Genomic DNA, 18,686 nt, shown 5'->3' on the forward strand with positions numbered 1-18,686 from the left:
TGCAACGAAAGCCTCAGGGCGCGGCGGCTGTGAGAACGGTAAACATGAGGGTCAAAAAGGCTTTTTCCACATGGAAGCCATCAGAGGTGAGCTGTGCTTTTTAGATAAATCCAATCGGGCAAATAAAAACATTTGCTGCAAACACGACCTGACAGCTCAGATCATTGTGTACGTTATGAAAAAATATATATATCAAAAGGAGCTGCAGACACGCTCGAAACGGACACAGGAGTACTTTCAGAACATGCTGGTATGCTTTAAAGAACACAGCAAGGCATTGTAAATCAATTGATGACATGTTGATCGATGGCCATTTGCTGTATTAATGTCTTAAGTGTCAGGTTACAGAGAGGAAAGCGATGACTGACGCTGATAGCACAGCTGATGTTGAGACAGAGTTGTCATGTGTCTGTCAAGGACAAAATCCCCCTAAGGGATTCGATCTCATTACACGCAGATGACAGATTTCATTAATTTGCTCAGAGAAATAACGGAGCATGAATCAAAAACACCAACAGGCCATTATAGAGCACAAACGTTAAGATCGCCCCCTAGTGGAGGGATTGCTGAAGCTCTGCCAGGGAGAAGGAAAGCAAGCAACCGTCCTCGTTTCTCTGTGGTAAGACATTCACAGACTATTACGGAAGTACTCCGCAGTGAAAACAATGAGCTTTTTGTCTCAGGGTGGATCAGTGTGTCTGATATGCATGCCAGAGAGCGTCCCCTTGGTCATCTTTACCTTTCAGAGGAGGCAATGAAGCATGGCAGCAGTGAACACACCCGGAGGAAGCTCGCTGATAATGTGCACTTAACTCCCAGGACAACGCGTCCTCTAAAATCACATTTGGGCCACTGTAAAAATGTTCAGCAGATCAAAATCACAGTATGACTCCGGGTCTTTTAAAAGGCACAGATCACACAGATATACAGTATTCAAATCGAACCCCCATGTCTTTCATACTTTCATTTCATACTTGAAACTCACCTGTTCATCCCGCACAAAGGTGACCCTGCGGGATTCTGTGCGTCCGCGGCTAAGCCTGTGCACCATCTTGTCCTTTAGCAGCGAGGTGTAACCAAGGTGCTCATAGATGGGGTTCGCAGTCATTTTGGCGATGTACTCCGCCGCCTTGGTCTCGATGTAGAGAGTGATGAGGGCGTCCGTGACCAGGTCGTGCACAGACTCGAACCTCTTTTCGGCGACAAAGTGCTTGCCATCGTAGAACAGCCTGTAGTTGAGCGTCTGCGGTCCGAATCTAGATGGGGACACGTGGTTGGACAAGCAGGCTGGCTGAATGAGTTTAGTAAATCAGGGGTCACCAACATTTTTGAAGATGAGAGCTAATTCTAAAAAGATTAGTTTGTGACAGCCTTCGTTATTATATTTATAATTATTAATTTATTTACATGAAGACACTGATCATGTTAATGATTTTTCAAAATTAGGAAACAGATAAATACCAATATGCAACATTTTATTTCTATACAATTCTTTAGTTGTTTACATTTTGAAATGATCACTGTTGCACAGAAGCATATTGCTTTCACTTGAAAAAATTTATTATAGTTGCAAAAAATTATTTTTTCTGTTTTTAAAATTAGTCCTAATTTTTATTGTTTCATGGAACATTTGATTCTGTTTTTCTGATTTGTTTCAGTTTTTCTGAATATTTCTTACCTATTTTTTTTTATATTTTCACATTTTTATTCCTGATTTTAAAACAAATACTTATATTTGTTTTTTAGAATACTTTGTAATATATTAATGACATATTTTTTTTTCAAAAAACAGAAGAATACCCCCCCCCCCCCAAAAAAAAACACATTAAAAAAATATACAAAACCTTTCCAAAAAACAGAAAAAAATATTCCATATAACAGACAAAAGAAATATTGAAAAACAAACAACCCCCCAAAATATTAGCCAGAAAAACAGGACTTTTTTCTTCTTTTTTTTTTTAAGTGAGTGTGATACGCTTCCGTACTTACATACAACATTTCCAGAAAATCACACTGGTGAGCTATTTTTGGAACACACCTTTGGGCTACTTATGTGGTTCTTGAGTGCGACCTGAGCCCTGGACTAAATAAACACATTTGTCCTGGCTGCATCGTGACACTGCTGATACCTTAAGGCCAATGTGTGTGTCCCGGGCTGTCTTTGGCTTTCTCGGATCAAGTAGGAACCATCAGCCGCCCTGAGAAGTTCATCTGCATACTCTCGAGAGATCATGCCATGAAATCTGGGACAAATTATAACATATGGATTAAAAAAAAAAAGTCACTTTAGAAGTACCGTAATTAAGTTTACACTCACTCTCTGCCGTAGTATTTGGGCCTGGTGTCCATCTGTGAAACAGAAAGGTTGATATTAAACAACTTGTTTTCAACCACATCAATGTCAAGTTACGCGAAGATCGCTGTAACAGATTGAAGAAAGTGCGAGAAATCACCCATTGATATTGTAAGCTTTTGAAATTCAAACGTTAGCATGACGATATCTTAAAGCTAGCAGTGTCCCAACTTGGATGGGTCGTCAGGCACACAATAGGCAAGTGCTATCCATCTTCAGGGTAACCAACCAACAAATACGCCGCCATTACAGTTTACTGCCACTGTCGGACATTAAAAGGTCCATCAAGTCTGAAAATTAAGTGCGGGCTGCAAATAAGCAATGCAGGAGGAGACGGTTTTAATGAGTGTTTGGGTAAGCAAAAATGTCTCCCGTGTCAGGGGATATACTCACCTCTTTGGGACATACGATCCTTTTCGGTCTTGGGGCCTCCTGCTGTAATTGGTATACTGTTAGAGAGACATATGTGGATTTTAATTAAGGCCTGTGTGTGCGCAGTTCAGTGCAAGTTGTAATTACTCAAAAATAGTAGATTTGGGGCCCAAAAAGAAGTCGTCGATGTACATTTAAGAGGAGGTATACTAAATTAGAAGCTGCTAGACAGCGGCAAGTGTGGCCCGGACATAGTAACATTTCTAGCTTTCACAGAAAAATAAGCAGCTTCAGCTGCACTGAAATATTTCTTTAAGTGCCAGTAACTAACCTATAGTCTTGGGTGTTATGTGGAGAAGTTGTATTTATTTGAAAATTAAATTAGATTGAATTCTACGGAAGAGGATCAGGGCCAGTGAAGAGAGGGAATTTTTTTTGGGGCAGGATTCTCACTTTATACTCAGAATTCTGACTTTAAAGTGAGAATTCTGAGAATAAAGTGAGAATTATCATTTTAGAGTCAGAATTGTGAGATTAAAGTCAGAATCCTGCTAACCTTTTTTTCTATTCACTAGCTCTAATCCTCTTCTGTAGAATTCAATATGATATTTGACAACATTGTTGATTTGTCTTGGTAAAAATGTGGATAGTTGCTGTTCACATTGTTGTATCAATGTTTTCATTGTGTGGCTATGTGCATCTATATATATATATATATATATATATATATATATATATATATATATATATATATATATATACATATATATATAGAGAGAGAGAGAGAGAGAGAGAGAGAGAGAGAGAGAGAGAGAGAGAGAGAGACAGGTCCATACTGTGCTCCCCTTTAGAAGGCCTACACTCTTTTTTTTTTCATATAAGAAACCCAAGGCACTAATTAGCAAACCATCTGGCTTCTCATTGTTATTTTTTTACATATTTAGCCAATAAATCTCATTATGATTGACATAAAAAAATAAGGAAGAAAAGCAATAAAGCAACAATCCGGCCAGGACAAATCTTTGAAGTTGTGCACATTCGTCCTTTACTTTGACAAACAGTTCAATATGGCAATGGATAAATGATGTTGTGATTTTATTTGATCTCAAACTTGATCTACAACATCTTTTATCATACTTTGCACAAAACCAACAGACTGCATTCACTATCACAAGCAAATCCGCAGCAAATAATTCTCTGTGAGGCTGAGCCCGCTTTTTGTAACAGATTACGTTGGAAGGCAACAAGCATCCTCACTTTGTATATCCCATCCCTTTGACACAGTAAGACTGATGAGACCACAGTGGCACAAAACACAATTATTAGAAAAATATGCCGACATTTAATATATGAAAAGCGAATGCAAAAGGAAATTGCTACAATGTGTCACCGTTTCCATTTGCTCCCCAGTCGAAATGATTGGAGTCACATCAAATATGGAAGAGTGGATCCATTTCCTCCCACAAGGCAAAAGCACTGGATGCTGAAGTGGGCGTCATGAGGACGTTCCCGGCCTCTTCACAGAGACAAAATCGTATTTTCTCCAGCGAGGGTAACCTATTTTACTCACGCTCGGCTTTGCATGTGCTGCGTGGGTGAGCGCCGTGCTTGTGTTTACGCTGCTCGGCATTAAGAAAGCCTCATTTGAAATGCAGCTTTTTCATTCATTCACTTCTCTCAGAATGAGATGATTTGGCTGCGTTTCACAGGGCTGCGTTTTGTAAACGTGTTACTATCCCTATTAAAGATGAGAACGATTTGTGTTGGAAGAGCATGTGGATGATTTACAAATGGCAACTACATTTTCCACACAGAGGGCAAATTCATCGTTAATCATTATACTCACAGTAGGACTTCCATATTGGTGGTTGGTAATCCTCAGGGTCTGTAAAAAGACAAAATGTGAAGCAGGTCACTGTGCCGCTTGTCCACAGTGTCAAATTAAACTTCTAATCAGCGTTTCTGCCTCAAGGTCAATCAATACACGTCTGCTGGCTTTGTTTAACATCATTCCCTCTCACGCAGGATCTATGGCACCGGTATTGTTACTAATAAGGGTACAATTTCCTGTCATCCGATAAATAAAGGTTATTCGTTTTTTTTAAGCTTGTCACAGTGACTCTCAAATACATTAAAACACAGTATCATGCTAGGCCAAAGTGTTAGTTTAAAAAAAGAGAGAGGCATTGAAGTTTATTGTAAGTTGCTGTAACATTACACAGTTTGAATATTAACAATATGCTTAAATAAAAAATAAAAAATAAAAAAAATAACTGTACTTGAATGTTTTTTTTTAATGAAGGTGAAATAAAAATGTTACCTAAATAAAAGTATTGGTGGGGGGGGGGGGGGGGTTGCTAGGTCACCCTTGTTTTGTCTCGTCACTATTATTTTGTAGTGCGATATCCCTTATAATAATGATGTTGTTGTCAGTTGCTATGCAGCTGCTATGTCCCTTATGATGGTGAAGTCTTTGTCGCTCTTATTTTTACTAGTCACTATTATTTTGTAGTTTCTATGCAGTTGCTATGTCCCTTATGATGATATTGTCAGTTGCTATGCAGTTATACCCCTTATGATGATGATCTATTTGTCGTTCTTATGTCACTATTATTTTGTAGTCGCTATGCAGTAACTATGTCCCTTATGATTATGTAAGTTGCTATGCGGTTGTTATATCCTTTATGATGATGATCTATTTGTCATTCTTTTGTCACTATTATTTTGTAGTTGCTATGCAGCTGCTATGTCCCTTGTGATGATGATGATTATGTCAGTTGCTATGCACGTGCTATGTTCCTTATGATAATGATATTGTCAGTTCCTATAAAGTTTCTATGTCCCTTATGATGATGATGTCTTTGTCACTCTTATTTTGACTAGTCACTATTACTGTATTGTGTATTTGCTATGCAGTTGCTATTTCCCTCATGATGATGATGAATTTGTCACTCTTGTTTTTTTATCTAGTCACTATTATTTTGTAGTTGCTATGCCCCTTACGATGAGGTTGTCAGTTGCTATGCAGTTGTTATATCCCTTATCGTGATGATGATCTGTTTGTCATTCTTTTGTCACTATAATTTTGTAGTTGTTATGCAGTTAATATGTCCCTTATGATGACGATGATGATGTTAGTTGCTATGCACGTGCTATGTCCCTTATGATAATAATGTTGTCAGTTCCTATGAAGTTTAGTTTTTAGTCCTTTATGATGATGATGTCATTGTCACTCTTATTTTGTCTCGTCACTAATATTTTGTAGTTTCTAGGCAGTTGCTATGTCTCTTATGATGATGTTGTCAGTTGCTATGCAGTAGTTACTGAGTGACCCTTTTTTCAGTAAGTCAAGGTTTCCTATAGTTATTATTCCATGCAAGCTGTTCTTCCATGTGTTCGAGGTTGTTTCCATGCATCCAGTCATGCTCAGTCCATCGAGGTTTCTCATTCAAGGAGGTCTCCGTCAAGTTTTTTCCCTCCAAATTTCTCTCCCCCCCCAAACTCCGTCAAAGTGTTTTCTTCAAGGCCATCTGAATCCAGCAATGCTCTCTGTTATTTCTGTATATGATGATTGATTTTGATGTGTTTCCTTTGCATACCAACAGTAGCACTAGTACACCAGAAATACTGAGCTATTAAATAACCTCTCTCCATTGTAGAAGCTACGGGAAAAGCAATAACTTGTGATGAAAACACGCTTAATTGTCAGCAGCGTACTGAACTATTCCATGATGCCACTCATTAAGGTTTAACACACCCTTGTCGACAAAACAATACCGAGCAGTTAAGAGTAATCGCATTGAGCTGCCGCAGGGTTTACTACGTGCATAATGAATCATATCAATCCAGAGGACATGCATTCTTTTGGCCTCCACACCCTTCAGACCTGAGGTGGCGAAATGAAACACACCTGAGCGCCGGAGGGGATTAATATGGTGTCAACCAGTAAGCACTTGTTTGATGTGGCTACTGTGGAACAGGCTGTAAAATATTATCAACCTCAAACTGCATCACCAGCTCCCTCTGTGTCTTATTTAGTGTGGTAAATATTTTTTCATGACTATTTATTCGCTCGACTCACTGCTTGAGTACAACATTATGGCACAAGATCACAAGCTCGCTGCAGTTTGTCATCATGAGAGAAGAATTGAGCTTGGAAGAATCTCGGTGCTCCCACTTATGAGGAATTATTATTTAGAGCAGAGTATGAAAAAATAACATTATATAACATGAATATGTGGGGGTTAATATTCTTATCCAGATCAAAAATTCTCGTGATAGGTTCCTCACCTCTGATCGAGAAGATAAAGAAACCAATCAGCATTAGATTGTGTTTGCAGAGGATATTCTTATCACTGAGCTTCTGTCGCTGTGCATAGCACTTGCAGCCTGAAAGATTTATTCCACTGCAGCTCGTTTATAGAATTTGATTTCATCGGGTTGCCTGCCAAATACTCCCTTTTAACGGAATTTTTCAAACCCACCATCCTGGTTTCTTCTGATTCCGCAGGATGGAATCACACCAACACTCCTCTACACACACGCATTCACAAACATGCAGACGTACACAAACGTAAATACAAGTAAACATGCAGATAAGATGCAAATATCCGCAAAACATCAAAAAGGATGACACAGCTGGAGGCCTTTTCCCCCTCAAAGAGAAAGCAATTAGAAGCATCGCCTAGAGATCTTATGAGGACAGTCAAAGATACTCATTAAAATAATAATCATGTTTACTCAAGTGACAAAGAGCATAGCTGATGAATGAAGACCAAATGCCTTACTTGGCACGCATTTTTGTGACCTTTGGGTACGTATGGTAGACACTCATTTAAAGTGCAGCTATGGTATGTGACATAGAGGTGCAGTACCCCCCAAAATAGAAATAAGATATTGTGGAAAACTTATTTCTGTGCTTCAATTTTTTTTTTTTAAAGTACAACTTTTATTATATAAAAAATAAAGGGTGTCCAACCTTATTCATTTGAGGGCCATATACAGAAAACCAGAAGGATGCAAGGGCCACATAATGATATCAAGAGAAATTGTGTTTAGTACAAAAAATATATATATTTGTGTTTTTGCATATCTATAAAAATGCTTCCATTTATAAACCAATTTATTTTTAATAGTGGCACCTATTTTTTCCCCGACACCCTCCCTTCTTTGACCATCTCTAAATATTATTATTATTATTATTTTAACCGTGTCAAATGCCATTTTTAGTATTTGCCGCGGGCCACTGAAAAACAGATAGCAAATGTCCCCCGGGCCATAGTTTGGACACCACTGATATAGATTCATTTCACACAGAGTGAAATATTTAATTGTATTTTTTTAAATAATTTTGATTATTATATCTTAAAGACAATACAATGTTTTGATTATTATTATTATTTTTCATTAAACCATAAAAACATGGAGCAATTGTCACGACCAAGAAAACAAAAATAATAATAATAATAAATAATTTGCATTGCAGAGCTGATAAAATATTGCCTTTTTTACACTGGCCTTGGAGGAAGGAAGTGTCCTTCATGGTTGTGTTTTATTGGAATTGAAAAATTAGACTTTTTTTCTTAACCTTCATGATGGGAAGTGGCAGACAAGGAGGGCAATATTAATACTTGAAATGTAAAATAAAATAAAAGTGGACCAGCACTATCTATGCACGATATTTGGATAACAACAAATTATATAAATAAATCATTCCATTTTTTTTTTGGTTACACTTGGTTTAAAGTCCAGGAGGTAAACAAATAATTTCTTAATGCATTACCAGGCCCTTAATGCTGGGCATGTGATAAAAAAAAGTTCACTTTCTCAGATGTGACCATTAAAAAATGGTGCAACAAGGTCATGCAATGCTTGTTATTAGCCTTGCAGCCAAAGGAATGCGTCCAGTCATACTGCAAGGTTTCGGCGTTATCGTTTCCTGCGTGGACGCCGTGTTCTCGCAAAGCTCACATCACATTGTAAGCTCATGAACTCATGTGACTGTTAGCAAGCTGTAGAAGGGGTTTACCTAATCACCCATGAGGAAGGAGAAGAACAAGGGTATTGTTGCTACCCCGATGTGTGTGCGTGTGTGTGTCAGCAGTAGGGAGACCATCTGTGTATATGACCCCAGTCCAAAAGAAAAAAAGAAAAAAAACCTAGTGATGCAGCGTTGCCCTAATGCAGATTCGATTAGATTGATATCGCCAAATCATGGTAATCTACGAATTCAGTTTCACAAAATCCTCGTTTGGAAAGGAGGGAAAAATGTAAGTAGTGGAAAGACTTTTGAGGTGAACAGTAGTATTTAGCAGAAACATGTGCTGGGTGGTGAGGCGCGGAGAACCTCAGCTTTCATTCCATCTCTTTCAACTATGCTGTCATTCACATCATGAAGCTCACCGTATACTTTTCTTTTCTTTACTCCATCACATAATTGATCCCCTGAGAGCCAGATGGGAAATGGAGCATTGTCGCTGGTTTACATGCTCCTGTTTGTACTTACGCCAACAATGTGTTTTTGACATTTGGCCCTTTTCAGTTTTAAATAAACAGCTCACGTAAGACTATATCTATTGTGTGCCAATTGCATCACACTGTATAGTTTTCCTAGACATGGTGTAGCGTTTTATTATTTACTCACGACGTGCTGGCTAGGTAGAGCGAGCCAAAAAGCACTTCCTTAACAGCCAGAACAGACGGCCTGATTTGGGTCAGCAAACAACACCAGCCAGGCTTCATTTTGCCTCGTGGTGGAGATTATTCAAATGTTGCGTCTGCCTGCCAAAAAGCTCTACTTGAAAATAATCATACCCTTGTGACAACCACTCCATCCCTGGCGGCAACGCGGCTAGTAACCTCTGATAATTACGCCGAGTAGTAATGACAGCCCTCCCATTGCCGTCGAAAAGAAAAGTGTTTCCTCTAAAAAGCAAGCAAAGCAACAGTCAAAGAGTACAGTGTATAGAAGAGAACTGAGGTGATGTTTCCCATTGAAATGAATGGAAATGAAATAATCCGTTCCGGCCCCAAAACAAAAGTTGTTCGTTAGTAGTTTACCTTGTTTTGAAACAACAGTCTGGTTTTGCTAGCAAACCACTATGCAACGTCTTTAGCCTTTTCGCATTCAGTACTGTATGCTTTAAGAAGCGAGTTGCATTGCGGGAGGTGGCGGACATTTTGGGCTGGCAGTATCCATGTTGAACGTAAACAAGACTGTGTAGCTGCACAGTAAAAGACAGCGTCTAAAAATGCATCTAAGGGAAGGGAATTTACAGGGAAACATTAGGCTACATACGCTTGCTAACGCTATCTCCAGAGAGCTCTTGTACTCTAGTTAAATGTGGTTTGTTTAGCTATTGTTAAAACAAAACAAATTAACAGTAAAACAACGACTCAGCTTCTTAATAACACTATGGATAGTAGTATTCACTTTTTGGAGCTATACTGAGGCTAATTTAGAGTAATGTGTTACATGGCGTGAGAAAAAAGCACAACTGAGTCTTTGTGCATCGAATCTAATGCATAAACCGACATACGACTGGGCTCGTTGATATTGATATTTTGAATTTTGAATTCCAGTCCTTTAAAACATGTCTTCACATGAACAAAATAGTGAAGTAAAATGTTTAATATTTAAGGCAAAATAAGCATTTGTGAGCCTGGCGTTCTAGCGGCCATTCTCCTGGACTCTCTTCCTCACTCTCGACACACACACCTTTGATTACTGGCGGGCCTCGGCCTCAAACAGCAGTGTGATAGCAGAATGTGTATTTTCCACCTTAAGCAAACGGTGAATACGCTGCTTTAGCAACACTCTCCGGCCACAATATTAGGTACCCAAGCACATTTATAAATACAATCAAAGCATCATTTTTCAACCACAACTGCTGTACAGCAGCGCTCTCAAAATGTGAAAACTGAACATTTACCTTGAATAACACTTTCCTGCTAAACTAAACGCCGCTGAATTCAAATATGAGTGTATTATATAAGAAGAAGCACTGTGTCACTGTAATGTGACATATTTGGGTTTTCACAACCCCAGAGAACTTCCAAGCTTGGCGCCGCATGCATGGAAAGTGGACTACACATGCCAAACATGATTCTTCCTTGCAGCCCACCACCAAGTGGGAAGACAAGTATAGGAAACTATGGATGTGATTGACAATGGCGTACTGAGGTCCCAATTCAACATGTATAATAATATGCAAATGAACAAAATAGACAGTGAGTGCTTTTGGTTCATAAGGGAAAACGGCGGACTGCATTTAATATGCTACTGGCCAAGTTTACTCACGCATTAGCCTAATTATTATATTATTATTCAGAAATGTGAGATAGTGTATTTAAACTCATACCAGATGACACGGATGAACCGGAGAGGCTGGAATTACTGGAGGCTGCCATCCCGTCCCTCCTCTCCTTCACACCCGCCCAGCCAAGGTGCGCTCCCGGCAGCAACAGCTCCTGCCCGGCGGTGCTTCCATGTCACTCACGTCCGATGACGGATCCACGCTGGCTCTCGAGTCGTTTTATTTTCTATGAATGAGCCGATCCAATCCTCGCAGTGCAGCCGTTCGCCGAGGAGTCTCGAATATGGAGCAAGAAACAAAGGTGCAACCGAATTATTATTATTTTTAAACAAGGGGCGAAGCAGCCCACGGGAAGGTCCACCGAATAGGCTCACATGTCTACAGGTTGTGGATGCAGACGTACGGCAGCCTGCCTCCATGTGCCTCCAGGAGGCTCGCGGTATAAACACACTCCGCCGCAGAAGCGGAGACGCGCCTTCTTAAAGTGAAAGTTTGACTTGCTGCACGTGAAACCAAAACCGAGCAACCAAGTTTGACTCGATTACGAAAAACAAAACCTTAGGAATCCTTTACTTCATAGCCCAATTCTAAGAATCGGCGAAAAATTCTAATTAAAGCACATTGTAAATACATTGAATTCAAACGTGATCTCATATTAGGTCAGGATGCGTCTGTCTGAGTAATAGCGCCATCTGGTGTGTCTACTTTCTCATCTCATCGAGGCACTTGATGACGTCACGCAGAAACGTTGTACAGTACCTCCAAAATACTTTTTTTAGAAGACCCCAAAACGGCATATTTCCTCAACTGTTAACATTGCATCATCAAAAAGAGCAAGCTCGTTTTAATCATTTGTAAAAACAGAAATAAATATATAAATAAATAAGAAAAATACTAAATAAAACAATAACACATGTGGACTGACCAATAGTATCGATTTTTTTTTTAAACAAACACACACAAACAACAACAACAACAACAACAATTTCCCAAATTGTAACCTAAGAGTTTTAGGCACGACGCCAGATATATATAAAAGTGCTTATTCTACTAATTATTTTACTGTCCACAATTTCATAAAATATATTTTGAATATATTAAAGGAATATTTATTTAATGAGATAAATGAGCTGAAACATTTTAATTAACCATGGGAAAAAAAGAGAAATGCTCATAAATGTCAACATAAGTGTAGACCCCTCCAATAATTATCAATGTTTGGTAATTTGTGGAGGGCCTAATTTATACACTAAATAAAATGCTAATGAGAATCGCAAGTTTGACATCAGTACACTTTCACTTCAAAGTGTACAGTATCCAGTTTACACTGAACAATAAGCTACCCCCCACCCCCCACACACACTGCTGTGTCGTGTGGGCCATATAAAACACCACACTCACCGATTTCAAATGAAGGATTCAGTATCATGATTATTTTCCCAATCGGTTCCGTCCAAATAAAAGTATATATTGTGTCAAATCATATGAGTAGGAGTCCTGTAAGGAAGCGCTCAGGGTAAAATTGAAAATGGTTTTGATCACGTGGTCCTTTACTGCTCACGTGAGGTTTCGTTTGAGCTGATCATGTGACTGTGAATCCACTTTCAGATGACTGAAGAACTGGTTTGTTGAAAATCATGAACATCATGAGGTGAGTTTGAACAAATAATTAAATAATATATATATATATATATTAAAATCAGTTAACAACATACGTGTTGAAATGTGAGCGCGTCTAACGTTTGTGCCGACTTGTAAACAATTGCAGAGCGTGGATGGAAACAGTGGGTTTCCTGTTACTACTGTGGGCAGCTCTGGTTCCAGTCCAAGCACGCAGATGCTCGTTCTTTTTCTGCCGAAAGTCACTTAATGTCAGCAGCCTCAACGGCGTGGACCCCGGATCTCCTCTTTTTCTCACTCCTTACCTGGAGAAGGGAGCCATTGACGAAGGTAGATGTGCAGCGGTCGTTACTCAACTCGACAATGTAAAATGTTGGGGGATCAATTGAATTCTTGAAGTGTGGAAAGTGAAACTTGGAAGGAAGTAAATGCAGTCCCCTCCAAAATAATTGAAATGGTAAGGTCACTTCAAGGCTCCAAATATATATATAACTTTTTTTAACAGCAGTTTCGTTCATCAATTACCTCGTTTGAGTAGTCAATTTTCAATTTTGAGCATTTTTTTGTGATAAATTAAATTATTTAACAATTAAAAATACTCTACAACAATATAGCGGGACTGTTGAATGTAGAGCTGCCGCTAAGAAATATTTTAATATTTAAGTATCCTATTGAAAATGATGTTGACTAATCAAAGATTTCAATAACGTATATTTTCATATACCTATAAAATGAAAATAAAACCATTGACTAATTGCAAAGCTACCAACCAACAGAAACTCACTTCAAGAACAATTTTCCATAATTTTAAAACTATATTAACATTACCGTGGGGCAGTTATTACAGTGTATTGTGCAATAGGGTAGTAGTATGTAAAACATCTGAATAAAGGTAATGTGAATAATAGTTCCCAAGAGGTCCTAAATAAGATTAATGTTTTGAAGTTGGAAAGGTTTGAATCAGTCAACAAATGTGGAAGGAGTTATGTATGTAGTAGTGTGTGTGTGTGTGTGTGTGTGTGTGTGTGTGTGTGTGTAAAATATTTGTACAATTTGAAAATGTTCTTGTAAAAACTGTGGAATTTTGGGGGAATTACTGAAATGTGTTAAACAGTTCTTGAGATTTGCTGACTGATCTTAAATAATCTTCATGTTGTTGTTTGTTTGTTTGTTTGTTCCAGCCAGGAAATTGAGTGTCGTTGGCGAGCTGCCTGGCAAAAACGTGAAGAGTTATGCCGGCTACCTCACTGTCAACAAGGAATATAACAGTAACCTCTTCTTCTGGTTCTTCCCCGCACTCATGGTAAAGTCAAACCACTACAAACTTACATTTACATATTTTAAAAGCAACACAAGGTGCTTCACACACACAAAAAAAAAGAAAGAGAACAAGCACAATGAAAATCAAAAAACAACAATCGATTCCCTTCCATCCCCTGAAGAAAAAACAACAGGCAAGGCACAGAGCGAATTGAAGAAACGCCATCTAGTGAGGAAACACTGAAGTATATATATAAAAAAAATAGAATAAAAGCATATACTAAAAAGTGTATCTAAGTAAATAAATAAAAACTAAGAGTACTAAAAAAATCTAAGATAGAGAAACACTATAGTAAATAAATGTAACAAATACCAGATAAAAAAAAGTATGCATGGCTAAAAATAAGATGTTAAATGACAATATAATAATTTTAGGGCGTGAATTCCTGCTATACAGCAACCACAAGATGGTGCTGAAATCCTACGACATTATTTTTGCGTGTCTCTTCCAGCCATCCCGTAACGAAAATGCCCCCGTCCTGCTGTGGCTGCAAGGGGGCCCTGGAGGGACCTCCATGTTCGGCCTCTTCGTGGAACACGGACCTTATGTGGTTTACAAGAACATGACGGGTAAGCAAAAGACTACCGTCTTTGCTTGATTTAAAAAAAAAGAAATCCAATACAAATATATATTTTCAAATACTAGAAGAGGACAGTGAACAAACTTCATGTCATGAATGTTATATTCCGGTGTCCGCAAGCAGCATGTGATTTTTATCATCAGGATTATAGTACGTGTGTTGCCTGAGTTATAACTTTTACTGGTATGTGCTGTAAATGAACAACTAGATAAGACGTCAATTTTAGAATATTTTTCCAATGGATGTTCAATCGATTTGATTTGAATTAAGAAAATCGATTTGACTAAAGTCTGATTGAAAATGATAAAAAAAAAAGGCTATTGTTTATTTGTAATTCATAACTTTTGTGTCATTGCAGTGAACCTGCGGGATTATGCCTGGACCTTGAAATATTCCGTGTTATACATTGACAATCCAGTAAGTATTGTGTTTCGACGCGTACACTTTATTGAACATTTAAAATAGCCTTTGGTTTGTTTTTCTGTTCCAGGTGGGAACAGGCTTCAGCTTCACCGACGACGACCGGGGTTATGCTCAGAATCAGGATGACGTTGGCAGAGATCTGTACAGGTGCAACTCTTGCTTCCATTTATTACATCACTTGAATTTGCTTGGACTTCATTTTGGGGATTCTCTTGCTTTCCAAGTGCTTTGATACAGTTTTTCCAGCTCTTTCCCGAGTACCAGTCCAATGCCTTCTATGCGACTGGAGAGGCAAGTCTTTGGAATTTCTTTAGTAAAAAAAATAATAAAAAATTGCTGGCAGTAATTGACAGTTTATGAGAATACATGCTGTTGTTTAAGCTTTAAAACATGTATAGTATAGTTATGACCTATTTTAACTCCAGTTTTAGTTGACGTTATGTCAAACTCCTAGAGCAGGCATTTGCGCAAAACAGGGAAAGTCTCTCTGGAGGGCTGCGCAGGTACTCGGCATCAACAAAAGCTTAATTCAGCGGATTCTTCTGAGCGGGATAAAGCTTTCAGGTTGATTAGTTCCAGTGCAGCCTGGCTTTGCGCAAATGCCTGCTCTAGGAGTATGTTGTTTTCATCAGTGGCTGGAATATTTAAAAAAATACATGATCATATTTTAAAATTGTTGTCTCTGCAGTCGTATGCAGGCAAGTACGTTCCTGCCATCTCTTATTACATCCATAAAAACAACCCCACCGCCAAGGTCAAAATCAACTTCAAGGGCATGGCCATCGGCGACGGCCTGTGCGACCCCGAAATGGTGCGTATCCGTCGACGCGAGTGTCGCACGTCGTCCGCGGGAATGTAACGTTGTCACGTCGCTCAGATGCTGGGCGGCTACGGGGAGTTTCTATACCAAACGGGCATGATCGATGAAGGCCAGAAACAGTACGTCAACAAGCAGACCGACTTGGGGGTGGCGCTCATCCAGCAGAAGAAGTGGGTGGAGGCTTTTGAGGTACGCGACCATGTCATTTGGAACCTGCACATGAAGTCGATGCATTTTTAACATCATCCCTCTGTCCTGTCTCATGTCAGGTTTTCGACAGCTTGCTGAATGGCGATCTGACGTCGTACCCTTCCTTCTTCCAGAACGCAACGGGCTGCACAAATTACTTCAACTACATGTTATGTCGGGTACAAAGAAAATGACCCATCATCAAAACAGTAGTTTTGTTTATATATACATCATTTTTAGATACAGTTGTATGTTTTACGTCAGGAACCCGAAGACCAGGAGTACTTTTCCACGTTCGTCACGCTCCCCGAGGTGCGGCGCGCCATCCACGTGGGCAACCTGGAATTCCATGACGGCTCGCAGGTGGAGAAGCACCTGAAGCAGGACGTGATGAAGAGCATCAAACCCTGGCTGGGTGTGCTCATGGACAACTACAAGGTGAGGACTCCAACATAATAAACATAAATAATGATAATAATAATAATAAAGGCCTAAATTTAAATAGTCTTTCTCATATTTTCTCTTTGTGGCACTCGTAGTAGATAACGTGACAATAACTACTGTGAGCTATCACAAGTTGTTAGAGATGCTATGTTCAAGAGGCCCAATGCTGCCATCTGCTGGCCATAATTCATGTTTGTTAGTTGTTTTTTTTTTGTTAAAAGGGAAGTCAACCTCCTCAAAATTTCTAGACAATAACAATAATATGTTCTATGAAGCCCCACTAGTCTAAATACGGTAATTCTGGGTAATATTGCGTTAGTGGAAAATGAGATAAACAGCAAAATCCAGCAGTTTTCATCTATATCAGAAGGCGGCCATTTTGCTACTTGCTGTCGAGTGAAAATGACATCACCGTTGCTCAGGTCTCACGTAACAACCAATCACATCTCAGCTTCAGGAAACAGGTGAGCTGTGATTGGTCATTGCCTGAGCAGCTGGGATGCCATCGTCAGTCAAGAGGAAGTGGCAAAATGGCCGCCCCCTGAGATGGAGAAAAATGGCTTTTTGTGTGTATGTGTGTGTGTGTGTGTAAAGCACTTTGAGTTGTTTCTTTACATGATAAGGTGCTATATAAATGAACTTGACTTGACTCCCCTTTAACTCATTCACTGCCATTGACGGCTATAGACGTTAAAAATTCATTTGAACTATTTCTATTAGTTTAACATTTGTTCCCACTTTTGTTAACAAGAGTATGAAAACCTAGAAAAAATGTATTGTACATTTAGAACAGATAGAACATTTTTCATTAACCGTGAGTTAACTATTGAAGTCATGCAATTAATTACAATAAAAAAATTTTTTTTATCGCCTGATGCCCCTAATTTTTAATAATCTTTTCTTTTTTTTCAACAACAAAAAAAGATTATTAAAAAATGTCTCTTGTTAACAAAAGTGGGGAAAATGTTAAACTAATAGAAATAGTTCAAATTTTTTTTTTTACGTTTATAGACGTCAATGGCAGTGAATGATTAATGCTCAAACCAGAGCTGGACAAGACTTTACTATTTCCATTTTTTTAATAAAATGTAATTTACGTCGATTTCCGTCTCTGGCGCTCATCGTTAGGATTCCCGTTGGCAACATTTATTTGCCCCCCCCCCTCCTGACTTCCCTGTCATCCTCAGGTGTTGATCTACAGCGGGCAGCTGGACGTGATCGTGGCGGCTCCTTTGACCGAGCGGTTCCTGCCCACCGTCAACTGGACCGGAGTGGACGACTACAGGACGGCCCCGCGCTTTCCTTGGAAACTGCAGCCCGAGGACACGGAGGTGGCCGGTTATGTCAGACAAGTGGGAGAGTTCTACCAGGTGGGCTCATGACCTACTCCTACTAAAAACGACTCCATAAACAGATGGATTTAAATTGTGTTTTTTGATCACGCAGGTCATCATCAGAGGAGGCGGACATATTTTGCCTTACGACCAGCCGGCGAGGTCTTTTGACATGATTGACAGGTTTTTGTCAACACGGGGCTGGATATGAAGAGCACAGATGATCAACCACTTTGATGAGTGTATGCAAATCAGGTTCTTGTTTTTATTATTGCTGCTAATCATAACATTGCATTTAAACATGGCGTTTTTTTTTTTAGGTTCTCATTTCCAATCACTTCATCTTAAAAAAGGAATTTTACACAATGCCTTTTAATATGTATTGCTAATAACATGTTTTTGGCAGTGTTTTTTTTAAACATCACTCTTACTGATCATTTTAAATAGAATTGTTTGAAATTCTTTTTGACTGTGGCTAATATTTTTTTAAACTCAAGACAGCATGACAGTATTGAATTGATTTTTTTTTTTATTTCCCTCCAAACACAAAATGTAAAGAATCTGTTTTCAACTTGGATTGCCATAAAATAAAAGTCACTTAAAAAAACCAGCTGTGTATGTAATATCTGGGCATGGTTTTGTGTATAATCAAACAGTCTGTTAAAAGCATTGTCTTGAGATATGCCAAGTGTAGTAACCATAATAACCAAGAGGGGGCAGTGTGCGCTTTTATTTTTTTCAACAATTCACCTAGACGACCATCCAGTCGGCTTTTGGAATCAGCATCTGATTAAATTTCACAATCCACATGTCAGAAAACATACAAGAAAAGTAATAAAATAAGTACAAACATTATTATGCCCATTACTTGTGTTTCATTTTTACACAATTACTGTTACGTCTGAAAGTTAAATA

The 18,686-nt window shown here is 38.8% G+C and overlaps 2 protein-coding genes across 3 annotated transcripts in view; one reads left to right on the top strand and one right to left on the bottom strand.

Moving 5' to 3' along the window:
* The window catches only part of chn2 (chimerin 2), a 22,700-nt gene extending 11,046 nt beyond the window's left edge, over positions 1 to 11,654 (bottom strand). Inside the window, exons 1-6 of the mRNA XM_086077465.1 lie at positions 11,086 to 11,654; positions 4,572 to 4,610; positions 2,747 to 2,802; positions 2,318 to 2,349; positions 2,130 to 2,243; positions 986 to 1,256 (exon numbers count right to left, since the gene is read on the bottom strand). Of these exons, the coding sequence (XP_085933591.1) occupies positions 986 to 1,256; positions 2,130 to 2,243; positions 2,318 to 2,349; positions 2,747 to 2,802; positions 4,572 to 4,610; positions 11,086 to 11,134 (561 nt within the window). The 5' untranslated portion in view covers positions 11,135 to 11,654. The remainder of the gene's footprint in view (positions 1 to 985; positions 1,257 to 2,129; positions 2,244 to 2,317; positions 2,350 to 2,746; positions 2,803 to 4,571; positions 4,611 to 11,085) is intronic.
* A 933-nt stretch (positions 11,655 to 12,587) lies between these two features.
* Positions 12,588 to 18,506, top strand: cpvl (carboxypeptidase vitellogenic like). Of its 2 annotated transcripts, XM_086077464.1 has the most exons (14): positions 12,588 to 12,691; positions 12,809 to 12,990; positions 13,842 to 13,963; positions 14,433 to 14,550; positions 14,920 to 14,978; positions 15,052 to 15,131; positions 15,209 to 15,275; positions 15,673 to 15,795; positions 15,862 to 15,993; positions 16,074 to 16,172; positions 16,258 to 16,431; positions 17,625 to 17,807; positions 17,884 to 18,013; positions 18,092 to 18,506. In XM_086077464.1, the coding sequence occupies exons 1-13, from the start codon at positions 12,678 to 12,680 to the stop codon at positions 17,980 to 17,982; spliced, it is 1,452 nt and encodes a 483-aa protein (XP_085933590.1). In that variant the 5' UTR covers positions 12,588 to 12,677; the 3' UTR covers positions 17,983 to 18,013; positions 18,092 to 18,506. The 2 variants fall into 2 exon arrangements, with proteins under 2 accessions (XP_085933590.1, XP_085933589.1); XM_086077463.1 differs by having other exon boundaries at positions 17,884 to 18,505.
* Positions 18,507 to 18,686: the final 180 nt, after the last annotated feature.

The sequence above is a fragment of the Leptonotus elevatus genome, chromosome 6, assembly GCF_054856555.1.
Source record: "Leptonotus elevatus isolate MCC_2025b chromosome 6, RoL_Lele_1.0, whole genome shotgun sequence".
Taxonomy (NCBI): domain Eukaryota; kingdom Metazoa; phylum Chordata; class Actinopteri; order Syngnathiformes; family Syngnathidae; genus Leptonotus; species Leptonotus elevatus.

Excerpts from the sequence above, each read along its gene's own strand:
- cpvl (XM_086077464.1), top strand. Across the intron at positions 15,796-15,861 it reads GCCTGTGCGACCCCGAAATG|ATGCTGGGCGGCTACGGGGA; the intron begins GTGCGTATCCGT and ends CACGTCGCTCAG. Across the intron at positions 16,432-17,624 it reads TGCTCATGGACAACTACAAG|GTGTTGATCTACAGCGGGCA; the intron begins GTGAGGACTCCA and ends TGTCATCCTCAG.